This window comes from Colias croceus, chromosome 11, assembly GCF_905220415.1.
Source record: "Colias croceus chromosome 11, ilColCroc2.1".
Lineage (NCBI taxonomy): Eukaryota > Metazoa > Arthropoda > Insecta > Lepidoptera > Pieridae > Colias > Colias croceus.
The window spans coordinates 2111871-2125672 of NC_059547.1; the positions used below are offsets into that span (position 1 = coordinate 2111871).

A 13802-nucleotide genomic window follows, 5' to 3' on the forward strand; every position below is an offset into this window, starting at 1 on the left:
TCATTGAGCAGCTTTATTCCTCGTATAAGGGGAGCATTCCTACCACTCTTCGTTCGCCCTCCTGACTGGACGGTGAACAAATCGCGAAGGCGTCGCAGGCCCACGTATATTTTTATATATTATAGAGCTATATTAGATTATTTAGCTCAGGACTAAACAATTTAAAGCCAGATCAATTTTTTTCATATCTATTCAAGTGAAGTCCCGTGTCTCCAAGTGGGGTAAGGGGCAGATGCATTATCCATTCCATACATCTGTTTCACTGATCGATTTTCTTTAGGGATAAGTAGGTGATCAGCCTCCTGTGTCCTGTCAGACTGAGACATTTTTTTTTCTTCGTCTCCACCGGGAATCGAACCCAGGACATCATAGGTATCTACTACATTCATGCATTTCAATTAATTAACTTAATATAAAAATTCAGTAACCACTATTAGTAATATTTGAAACAAAACCCTCATAACAAATTCTATTCCCGTTAACATAATATACCTATAATTTATAGACAAAATGTTCTGTTTCGGATTACTAAAATTCGTTAAGTAATGAGCAATTAGTGGTACAATCTAACCAAAATTGAATGCATGTATTTAGGTACATGCTATGTTTAAAGTACATTTAAATTTATTCGCATAATACTCAATTCGTATGTAAATGCAACTACACTAGCAGAATATCAGTTTTCAAAGCGTGCATTTCAAGGCAATGTTCGTAGATTAGCGATTAGCGATAAATAGAAGAAAAAGTTAATAAAAAGTGTACTTGTGCACATATAACGTGGAGATAATTGTATTACAGTCTATAACTTTTTATATGTTAAAAAAAATAAAAATACTCGTATGAAATATTTTAACAGATAAAAAATGTTTATTATTTATTACTAGCTTACCGCTCGCGGCTTCGCCCGCTTTGACTTAAACCTAATAAATTATATACTAAAACCTTCCTCTTGAATCACTCTATCTATTAAAAAAAACCGCATCAAAATCCGTTGCGAAGTTTGAAAGATTTAAGCATACAAAGGCAATAGGGACAGAGAAAGTGACTTTGTTTTATACTATGTAGTGAGTGATGACAAAGCAACTCAATCAGTATATTAAGGCATACCCAACAAGGCGACTATCCCGTGCGTAGTCTAAACTAGCCTATATTTTACCCTACATAAATAAATAATAAATAATTCTACATTATTTTTATTATACAATCGCGTTTCCTATACAATCGTGAACGCACCTTAATGATAGCCCAACCATCAATGTTTTAAAGCCTTTGTGAACGTTTCCGATATTTCACAAGCGAAATTTTCAACGTTTCAAAGCTCAAAAGAACCTTTCTTTGTTGGTTCCTGTTAGTGATAACTTTGTTAGCAGAAAATTCGATAGATATGAACAAAAATGGTATAAATGTTTATCCGTTTATATCCAGTGCCTTTATGCGCAACAAATAGTTGGTACGAAAATATTATGGGCATATTTTTAATATTAATAACATAATATTTAAAACTGAATAGACTTTTTATCGTAAACAATTCATATTTCAGCCGGACGAGATAAATAAATGTGAACTAAAATTAATGCAGATAGTACATAATATACTGTAATTGTAATCTATACTAATATTATAAAGAGGAAAGGTTTGTATGTATGTATGGTTTTCACGCATAAACTACTGGACCGATTTCAAAATTTCTTTCACCATTAGAAAGCTGCATCTTCACTGAGCAACATAGGCTATATTGCATTTTCAAAAAAATTAGAGATCCTTACCAAAAATGCAATAACATAACCCAAGGTGTAAAAATTCCTTAATAAAAATTCTGTCATCGCGACGTGCGCTGCGGAATCTATTCCTTGAAGTACGAGGATGGTTCTTATGAAAAAAAAAAACGTAAACATGTAGGTACCACGGGCGAAGCCGGGGCGGACCGTGGACCGCTAGTACTTTATAAAGAAAATAGTGCTTTTCATGTTAAATATTATATATTCTGTTTACGTAGAACCACATAAGCTATATATATAGCATAGCATATATTTCGAAACAAATTAACATAAGCATCCGTATTCCCGTAAATGTATGCAAATAATTCCTTGAAGCGATAGTTCACCTACATTTCGGAATTTATGGTAAATACTGTAATATTGAACTTATACTAAACTTCGAGCGTAGAAATTACATATGGGAAGACAAATAGACGCCCGACACTAGTAGGTATTAAACATCAACCTGCATGGTAGACAAATCAACTAGGAACAAGCTTAATCAACTAAAGATCAACTAGGAACTTTCTTTAGGCGGTTAATTAATAGTTTATTAATTGGTTAACTAACCTTCAAATTTATCCCGCTCTATCTCTATAAGGTATCCACTTCACTTCACTATAATATAATAGATTATGTAAACGTTTCGAATCTCAAAATAAAACTATCTTTAGTAGCCGATCATCCCGACTCGAGATATTATGTTCGATATTTAGTTTCATTCAAAATGCTTTAAAATACGAAATTTTATAAGAATTTATATCCCATTCGAATTTTTTCTATTATTTAACAAATTTCTCGAGGTGTTTCCTAAGAACAGATCTTCCTTTGTTTTTTAGTTTCAGTTTTTGCCCATACTGACTGATGTTACGCCTTATAAAGCTCGAATAATGTAGCTTTCTATGGTGAAGAAATTTTGACGGCGATCCAACGTTTTTTCTTAGTAATAAATATTCAAAAATAGTCTTTCCTCTTTTCCATGTTAATATATTAAATATGACATAAACAGCACTTTTATCTAATAAATATCTCAGCCAACTAAAAAGTCTCCGTCACCAGAGGGCACTTAAAAAGAACTTTTAATGTTATTGCCCGTAGACGCTTCTCATTAAATTTAATATAAAGTAGCTTAATAACCCTTTGAGAATGAAACTTGAAACTCGGAAACCGTAAGAAATTTATATACCTACCGCGAACTTTAAAATTCTCTGCGAAATAAAAATGACTTATGTTTGAGAAATTTTGGACGCTTTTTCGCATTGAGTATAATTCCACTGCCCTAGTTTCTGTCTTAATTCGCAATTAAAGTTAAAAAAAACAAAGTATTATACGTTATAATGGCCTGTTCAATGATAATCCAGATTATAAATTGCCCGTGTGCTCATTTCATTCTAATCCGTTTAGTGAAGTTAATAGCTTTTCTACTTTTCTATTCTACTCAATAATAGTAGGAAAAGAAAATATATAAGAAAAGTAACAAAAATAAATAAAACAGATTATAAAATAGAGCTGCGCTCCGCGGTTTCTCCGAAAAATTTTTTCAAATCGGACCAGTAGTTCTTGAGATTAGCGCGGTCAAACAAACAAACAAACTCTTCAGCTTAATAATATTAGTATAGATAACTCATAGCTTATAGATTTAAGTAGGTACTTAATAGATTGCAGATTTAAGCTTGTTAAGAACGGGAAGTTTTACTCACACATAATATTATGATGTTCTTTGATAGCCAAAATAGTATCTACGTTTATAATCTAGTATCATACCTATACCTAATAAAGGAAGTGTAACACCTTGTATTATAACAAGCACTTTATTCATATCTAGTATAGTATTATATTAACTGTATTCACTAAAGAGCTATAAAACCACAACGTTACAAGCAAATAAAACATCAATTATTTTAGATGCGCGATGCAGATAGGATCGATACGGGCTCACTTGTTGCGTGCCGCGACCTGGTTGCCATGGCAACGGCCCCTGCCCAGATGAACCTAGCCGGGTATTCTAGGAATTTTTCATTGAGCTAGCTTAGCCCGGTCCGGTAAAAGTATGGGCTATAATTGGGTTATGAGTTATGACGTAAATAGGGCAATGCAAAATATTACATTTTTAAATACTTAGTTTCGTAGGTATTAGTTTAAAAATTGTAATTCTTTAAAATAACGCTATTGTTAAATAAAACGTTTATAGCTTAGATGAGAGATATTTTGTCATTGTAGATCTTTCCTTCTCTATATTAACTAAGTAGGTATATAAAATTTCTCGTGTCGTAATGGTAGTTACCATACTCCTCCGAAACGGCTGGACCGATTCTCATGAAATTTTCGGTGCATATCGTACGGTCTGAGAATCGAATAACATCTATTCTTTCTACCTATGTGATAAGAGGAATACGCAACAACGTTTGCCGGGACAGCTAGAGATTTCTTCGTTTTTTCTTTTGTTATTATGTACCTACTCATTGACAATGTATTGTTTCGGATGGGTAATTTAAGATAAATATCTTAAACTTAAATAAGTAGCAATATTACTATTTTGTTCATAGTAGCTTTCAATTTAGTCACTGGCAGAAAGAATGAAAATATTTCAAACAAAGACTATCAAAGCTTATGTTCATAGTAGATTATCACGAACGAGGTTTTTATCCAAACAAATATAATATAATTAACTTGGCCCCTCATAAGTCTAACTCCACGTCCGGCAACAACACCTAAGCCACGTGAGGGGTGGAACATCATAGCCATAGGCGTACACTTAATGATGGCCAACGGAGCACTAGCATGACCTTCTATAGAGAGTATAAAGAGAAATCTTAAGCAAACTATGGAGAGACAGTTAAATAATAATGAACGTATATGGCCGCTGCCCGGGGGTGACCGTCGGGGCACGTCTGGAGCTGACGCTGGACGTGACAGCATGCAAACCGTCAGCGGCTCTTTGCTGAACAGGCGGGCAAGAGCCGGGGAACCCGAAAATATTACAGCCGATCAACGGGGAGGGGAGGGAACAGATGATGCTTTGCAGAGTAGAGGATCACCTACAAACTTTGCCGGCTCATCTGTAGAGACCACAATAAATAATGTAACAAGCAACTAAGACAAAAGAAGAAAGTGGTCAAAAGAAGAAATCGAAGAATTGATGTTTTGTTATTTCAAGGCAAGATTGGGAGGGTCGGGGTATATAGGCAGGTTAGAACAGCTTTTTACAGAGAGAAATCCTAATAACCCTAAAATACACAAATTTAATGGAAATACCTTATCAAACCAGGCACGCAGAATTATTAAGCAAAATATTATGTCTCAAGAACTATTGAACCAAATTCAAAAAAATGCTGAAGGCCTTATAGAAATAGCAGTTACCCCCGATCAAGACGTATGTGACCAAGGAGAAGAAAACACACCTCTTACATGCAATATCACCGAACAAAACAATCATTACACTGAATACACAATTGAACAGGCAGAAGAAATAGATCGACTCACAAATAATATTGAGGTTAATGAAGATCAGGACCCACTTATCCTAAATTTTCTACAAATATTAGCCGAAATAAAAGAAACGCCAATCTCTGACCGCTTTATTTTACCAAAAGCTAAAATAAATAAACACTTCTTAGAAAATCTAAATAAAATAAATAACTTTTTACCAAAAATATTAATAGCAAATAATTCCATTAGGGACATAAACAATACCATTTATGCAGCAGCTAAAACTCTCATAATTAATAATAATCAAGTTCCATACACACCTAAAACTTCTTTTAAAACAAAATCTGATCCACCATGGAAAAAACGAATACAAAATAAAATTGAAATATTTAGAAAAGAGTTAGGACAGCTAATAGAACTTAATAGAGGCGTGAATAGGCGTAGAATGATAAAAATCAAAGACAAATTATATAAAAAACACAATATTCAAAATGATAATGATCATAAAAACGTAGAAGAAATACTAAAACAGAAGATTAAAGCGTTAGCGGGAAGAATAAAGAGATATGAAGCTATAAATATTAGAAAAGAACAAAATAAGATGTTTTTTGAAAATGAACATAAACTTTATAAAAATTTAGCAGGTAACAATTTTACAGACATTAAATTGCCGGATAAAAAAGATATAGAATTGTTTTGGTCAGATATATTATCCAAACCTATAAAATATAATAAGGAAGCTGAATGGATTAAAGAAGTAGAGACTTCATCAAATACAATTGATACAATAGATGTGGAAGGAATAACAGAAATTCATGTCAAGAATGCAGTGCGAAAGCTACTTAACTGGAAATCACCAGGGATTGATAAAATACAAAATTATTACTTGAAAAATTTCACTAGTATTTACAGGTACTTGGCATTATCATTTACTAGAATAATAACACAGAAAGAAACATTAGAAGATTGGTTTACCACTGGACAAGTTATACTCATACCAAAAAACGAAAACACCGAAGATCCTAAGAATTGGAGACCAATTGCTTGCTTACCCACGATGTACAAACTTTTAACTTCCGTTTTGGCTAACATTTTATATAATCACTGTGAAGATAATAAAATAATTGCTATCGAACAACGAGGATGTCGAAGGGGTGCTCGAGGCTGTAAGGATCACCTTATGGTTAATAAAGCCATATTAGAAGATGCGCATCAATCTCAGAAGAATTTGAGCATGGCGTGGATAGACTATCAAAAAGCGTTTGATAGTGTATCGCACGAATGGCTGCTTAAAGTGCTAGATATGTACAAATGTCCACCCGTGATCAAACAATTTCTTGAGCAGGTAATGCCATCTTGGAAGGTGATTATGACAGCCCGGGGCACCCAAAACTCAATAACTACAGAACCGATTTATATAAGGCGTGGAATATTTCAGGGCGATTCCCTTTCACCATTATTGTTCTGTTTAGCAGTTAACCCGCTTTCATTTGTACTTAACAAATATGAAACGAAAGGTTATAATCTCAAAGATAGTGTTTGTATCAATCATCTACTATATATGGACGACCTTAAAATATATGCAAATAATAGATATAATCTTAAAGTATTATTAGATAGTGTAGAGATCATAACAAAAGACATAGGCATGCGATTTGGTTTGGATAAATGTAATATATTACACATTAACGCAGGACATAGAAGAAGTGCAATAGGGGAGGGTCATATTCTAATGAGTGGGGAAACAATTGAACATCTTGCAATAGGTGATAGATATAAGTACTTAGGAGTTCATGAATCCGGCAAAATAGAACACAGCGTTATTAGAGATCAGATAACTAAGGAATACTTTAAAAGAATTAAAAAACTACTGAATACACATCTTAATTCACGCTATCTTATCAAAGGAATAAATACATATGCTATACCGGTTCTATTGTATTCTTTCGGTGTAATAAACTTCAAAATTAACGATTTAAAGAAAATAGATATAAAGACCAGAAAACTTCTAGCCATAAAAAAGGCCCATCAACAAAAAGCAGATGTAGAAAGATTATATATACCAGTAGCACAAGGAGGAAGAGGGTTACTGAATGTAGAATATATGTATAAAACACAGATAATTAAGTATAAACAATATTTGGAAAGTAAAACTGATAATTTAATAAAAGCAATTGCCGATCATGATATACACAGAAATAAATACTCAATATTCAAGGAAGCACAAGAAATAGAAAGACAACTACACTTAATGCAGCAAAATACGTATACAGACAAACAAATTAAAGAATCAATAACAAAAAAATACAATGAGATTTGGCGTAGTAAACAATTACATGGACAGTTTCCAAAAAAAGTATTAGATCAGACTAATATAGATACAGAACTTTCATTTAAATGGATGAAAAAACAAAAAATATCACCTAGAATAGAAGCAGAAATTTTTGCTATACAGGATCAAACTGTTATGACCCGACAACATAAACGCGATATATTGAAAGAACCGATAGACGGCAAGTGCCGCTTATGTGCCTGCAAAGATGAAACTGCACAGCATATCATATCAGGGTGTGAAAAGTTGGCAGGAACCTATTATGTAAAGCGACATAATAATCTCGTTCTATACGTCTATTGGTGCTTAGCTAAAAAACACAAACTGGCAGATTCAAACCTATGGTGGAAAGAAACACTTGTACAACCACAAGTAAAAGAAAATGATACCGCTAAAATTCTTTGGGAAATGCCTGTTCAAACTGATGTCACAATCACACACAATAGACCAGACTTAATATATGTAGATAAAATTAACAACAAAACATATTTGATAGATATAACAGTACCTATAGACTACAACATAGGACCGAAAGAGATAGAAAAGTTAAGTAAATATCAACTACTCAAGACTGAAGTAAGCCGTTTATGGAAAACTCAAACAACGGTCATTCCGATTGTCATAGGAGCCACAGGGGTAGTAGCTAAAAACATTATAAAATATATAGATAAATTAGATACGTTTATTGACATCAGCATTTTACAAAAACAAGCAGCCATACATTCATCAATCATATTAAGTAAAGTACTTGGCGATAACGTATTTATAAACGCAGCAGTAAATCATAACACACAAAGTATAGGACTATCAACACATACATCTCAACCAATGAACATACAACACACATCACAAACAGACGAACCAGATAACCGATTAGAGCCACATCAAATATCTACAGACGAACAAACAATAAATATAGCACCAGATTCAATTTCAACAGTTCATGCAACAAGGAATCAAGAACAGAACAAAAGGCGAAGAAGAAGGTTGAACGAATAGTACTATATACTTTTCTTACACTTTATGACATAACATTTACAATAACATGATAATAACGATTTAATTAAGGGGATTCTAAATACTTTTATTCTCGTGGGATACGAGACGGAGTATCTAATGTACCGACAACATGTCGTGAAAGTGGGCATCCACAAACAATATAATTAACTTGAAAATTTATCAAAGCAACGTTGAGCGCAAAGAAACCATAATCTGCAAGATGCAGCGTGAGCAGAGAAAATAAAAATATTTATACAACCCTCGTCCTTCTGTTTATTTCGAAGTAATGGCTTTATAAAATCGTGAAAACGTTGAAACGCTGTAAAATAAAGTAAAACGCGGTGTAAGCTCAGTTGCATAGGAGAAAATGTTTTTAAACTTTTCTAGAAATTGCGAGGGTATTATCGCATCGACGAAGTTTGTTTCAATAATGTTCCGTTCTGAAATACATCGAACGTGACTGCTCGTTCACTTTACAAGTTTTTAATTAGAAGTTATCGCGGTTATGCAAGGTTCCATCGAACTATTTACATATTCAGTGATGTAGAATCGTGGTAAGATTTACAGGAAAATGATGCTCTGATTAAAGCGCATAGAATTTTGTGTCAGATAATTGGACGACAATAACCGAGAGGAAAAATTGTTTTAATTTTTATAATAATATTATTAATACATGCATTATGTACCTACCATTTGTATAATGCAACATTGTCTTTGCTATAGTAACATATCCAGATTACAATGTCAGAAAGATAACCCTTCATATGTCTAAATTCAAGATTAAAATATCCGAAAATATCACATAAGCCAAATCTGTGAACGAAATTCATGAAGCGGTGCGCAGTCCTGGCTCAGCTAGTATAATATGAATGACCAAATCTCAGTGGCAAACGTTTTCAATTTCGGCCTAAACTCACGAATGAACATTTATCGGAGCCCGGGGCATTATTCCCGGCGAATTACAAACGAGTATAGCAGGAACGTTTGATTGGTTCCACAAACTGGAACTTGCACTATTTATTTGATGTTTGAAATCTTTTATGTTGATAAAAGGGTATAAAGGTAACAAACAGTTTATTTTGATCTGATGAATGCAATGAATTAATGCTTTTTTAACTATAATGAGTTCGAAGCCCGTTGTAGCATTACGCAAAGATAAGGAGAATAAAGAGTCGGGCACATCACCGACAGAATGAGGAGTTCTGCAGATCATTAATTTGCAGGTAGGTACACAGAACTGTAAAACATCGAATTCACGATAAATACCGTTTATGGAAACCAATGAATAATAGCAACAAAGAAATAGTTAGCCAACCGAAATAAAAAAAACGCATCCTTCATTAATTATTATTAGTATCTACTGTGTCTTATTTATCCGAATGAGAGAAATTTGAGAAATCATCTTTTGAAATACTAACAAATTACTATAAGGTACGGGAAAAAATATGCACCTATGCAAACTACAACACAAAAAAATAACAAAGAAGTTCCAATCCCAGAAATCATCTAACCCTATAGCTCCTGTGGGGAACATAGCGAAAGTCGAAACATTACTATGCGCCAGAATGGTTTTCAATCAAATTTCAAAGGCTTGACAGTGTAGTGGAAGGGATCAGTCACTAGTGCAAATATTTTGCTTCGTTCCAAAGCAAAAAGGAACTTTGTGTACACAAGGAAGTGGAACAGAGTCCGAAATGTCAAAGGTCGTCGCCCGCTGCAGTATTGATTTTAACACTCGTGCAGTTTTATATGGGCTATTTCGCTATGATAGATTGGATCAAAATGCAGATTCTTTTAGGACTGTCTTGTTGTCTCTGTACCAATATAATCCTTTAAGTACGTAAGTTCCTAAGTTATTCGGAACTAGAAATATTTAGAAACATTTTAAACTTATATAGCGACTTAAGACAAATGAAAAAAATATACCTTAATCTATCATCCCAATATTATCCACCATATAACAAAAATGTACGTAATAAAAAAAATATAGGTATGTGTAATCAGAATGAATCGCCATGTTAGCGCTCGATTAGAGTGCTAAATCAATTCGGCTAATTTTTTTTTACGTTTTTGTTAAGGCACTAGAAACTTCTTATCGAAAGAAAAAACGTAAAAGGGGAAAAGGGCAGAACAACCTCTGCTGGGTCAGTGTCAAAAATGAATCACCAAATGTGTTGCTAAGCGCAAAGCTCGAGAACGGCTGAACCGATTCCGTTAATTCTTTGCTTTAAAATTCCTTAAAGTACGAGGATGGTTCTTAAGTCGAGGAAACGTAAATATGTATCACGGGCGAAGCCGGAGCGGACCGCTAGTTTATGCAAACGATAAATTAACAGCTTCAAGTACCAGGCGGACAGCATTGCAAGAAGATCAGCGTATCAAAGTGTAAGTTAAAGGATTGAATCGTTTCAATCCCCAAGATTAACAAATAAGCTCAATTTCCTATCCGAACCCTTTTGCACGTGCAGGATACACGTGTTTCATTTTATACGAGAAAACACGTTTATTAAGGATAGTTTCAAGGATCAAACTAGATTTGTATCTTTATCTAATGTTATTACTTAGTAGAAAGAGGTCTTCGTTTGTGATATTAGATATTTGCGGTTTAATAAGTTTAATTTATTCATAAAAAATAAAATATATGAGGGACAATTATTATAGTCTAAAATAGCTCCTTTTTCTATTAATTTTTACCAGAAACTAAATATGTAGTTTAAATACTTTTTAAAATGCACGTTTAAAATCATACATCTTTTGTTTTAAGTTTTAAGTAAATTAAGCTATTTCAGTCGTATTATAAGTGCTCAAAAATGCGCTAAAAATGACGAAATTATTTATTAGCAAATAGATAACCAAATAAATAGGTAATAACTTTATATCCGAAATTATTGAAATACCAAAGTTCACGCAGATATCCCTAGACAGTGAAATGTAACGCCTACACACTTCATGAAATTTGACCTTAACCTTTAGATGTGTAACCTAGGATTATGAATAAACAAATAACTACCTAAAAGTAAGGTTTTAAAAAGGATTAATATTTTCTTTCTTATTAATATTATAATACGAAATGTAGGTATGAGGATTGAGGATCGATGAGTGATGTGCAAACTATTCAACGAATTCTGATGATAACTTGAAATGCTGTAGCTCATGTGTACCAGTATTAAATGTAATAGAAAAAATAAATAAATTATAACCTTTTCTATTAAGAAAAGGTTATCGGGACATCATAATCAGTATATTTCGCTCCGAGGGACTCAGGCCTCCCATGTGAATAGATGTCACATGTCGGGAAATTTTTTGGTTCTACCGGTTTAATCACGTTTGTAACATCGTGTGGATAATTTGTAAATTTCATTATTAGTTCATAAAGTCTCCCTTTCCCTATACAATTTCCAAACTATTATGTAATTATATGGTGTGAGGTAAACTCTATAATTATAAAATTGTTAAGGTAAGTGAGAAGGACATCCTTATAAACTTGGTACCTACCTATCTCGTGATTTTCCACACTATTAATTACAATCTTTATAAAAAATAAGCTAGTAAAGTTTTGTATACAGCTTAATGCAATGCAATATGCAATGATGCGTTGTTTGTATTTTGGCATACCGTGACGTAGCAATTAGCATAGAGAAGTATAGTGTAGCGTAGTGTAATGTAGCGTAGCGTAGTATAATGACGTAATGTCCTGTAACTTTTTTTTAATCTTGTATAGATACCCACGGCCTCCAGGGAAAGGGCCGCGGGTTATGTCGGATTCCTACCGACCAAAACCCCACTGTGTTCCGTCAAGCCACATAAACGACGGGGCCACGGGTATAGGTAGAATTCGTCCGTGACAATGTCCTGTAACTTACCCAGCCGCGATCCCCCACTGCTGAGAAGCCGCTGCCGCTGCATGGTCGAACAAAGTGAGCCCCACTAGTGCTACTGTTGGTGCTATTGTGAGTGGCGTCACGTAGTGCAGCAACGAGCCGATCAAGCCGAAGTAACCTAGCCGTAAACGCACAATAAAATTAAAACTCAAACGCGCGCGTAAAAATACGCGCACGGACACACGCAATACGCGCACGCTTGCTTACAAGCAAACACGCTTACGCGTAACAACACATAGTATTCAAGAATTATGACAAAAAAATGCAAATTCATTAAATTTTTAATTTAAAAAAAAAGGATTTTATAAAATAAACAATTGAGAATAAATTCCAAAGTCGTATAATGAATGTTAAAGAAAAATTCCAGATATTAAATTCCAAAATATAAACTTACACACAAATAAGTGAACTACCGTGAATCTTAACACAAACTTACCTCCAAACACTTGAAACAAGGCAGACACAGCAATAGCGCCAGACAATTCGCACATCCTACTGGTCCAGACTGTTCTCCTATCTTCTGGACTCATAGCAGCCAGCGTGGCTTGTTCTGGGCACTTCCACGCTGGGAGACCGAGTATTGCTAGCGTGGGTACTAGGAAGGATATTGTTCCTCCCTGTACTATGGGCAGACGACAGCCGAATGTCGCTTGCAGCCAGGTTATGAGCCCTGAATTATTTAATTCAGGTTTTAAAGTTACATTTGCTGTTTAAGTGTATTTCATGACAGATTCAATAATTATGTTTGTACTATTTGAAATGAAATGAAATGAAACCACCACATATAAACCTTAATATAAACTATGTTAGGGTTAATTGTGGTTTTAATATTGTATTGAGTGTAAAATAGTTATTCGACTGGACTGTATAGACTGGAATACTGGATGGACGGGAAGAAGAACAATAGTAACCTTTGCTTGGAAAACTAATTTCAAAATTCCATAATATTAGTTACGTTTGATATAATTACAAGGTTGAAAACAATAGGAGAAATAAGCAGTCAGCGCTTGAACTATAATGACCTTTCAGGACGTGGGAATATTACGTTACTAAATACAAATAGGTACATACCAGTTAAATAATTATTATATTTCTGTACGTAATGTTTACAATTTTATATAATGGAGAAATAATGAAATAATTTCTGCACCTTATAATTATTTCATACATAATATTATGTTATAATTAAACACGTATTTAAAGCCACGATACACTTATATACATGTTTTTAGCGACAAAGCACGCTCTATCGTCCATCACTAGGGAACAATCAGTCACATACAAAATAAAAAATGTATACGTGTACTAGTGTACACACGTAAGGCGTGAAACTTCTTTATGACCTTATTTTTCAAAAAACAATTTACTATATGCAACTTTACAGAAATACGTCGAATCATGCGT

At 33.8% G+C, this 13802-nt stretch overlaps 1 protein-coding gene across 1 annotated transcript in view; it reads right to left on the reverse strand.

The window, feature by feature from the left end:
• The window catches only part of LOC123695520 (solute carrier family 23 member 2), a 34549-nt gene that overhangs the window by 14159 nt on the left and 6588 nt on the right, over positions 1-13802 (reverse strand). The window contains exons 5-6 of the mRNA XM_045641393.1: positions 12835-13068; positions 12381-12516 (exon numbers count right to left, since the gene is read on the reverse strand). Coding sequence (XP_045497349.1) covers positions 12381-12516; positions 12835-13068 — 370 coding nt within the window. The remainder of the gene's footprint in view (positions 1-12380; positions 12517-12834; positions 13069-13802) is intronic.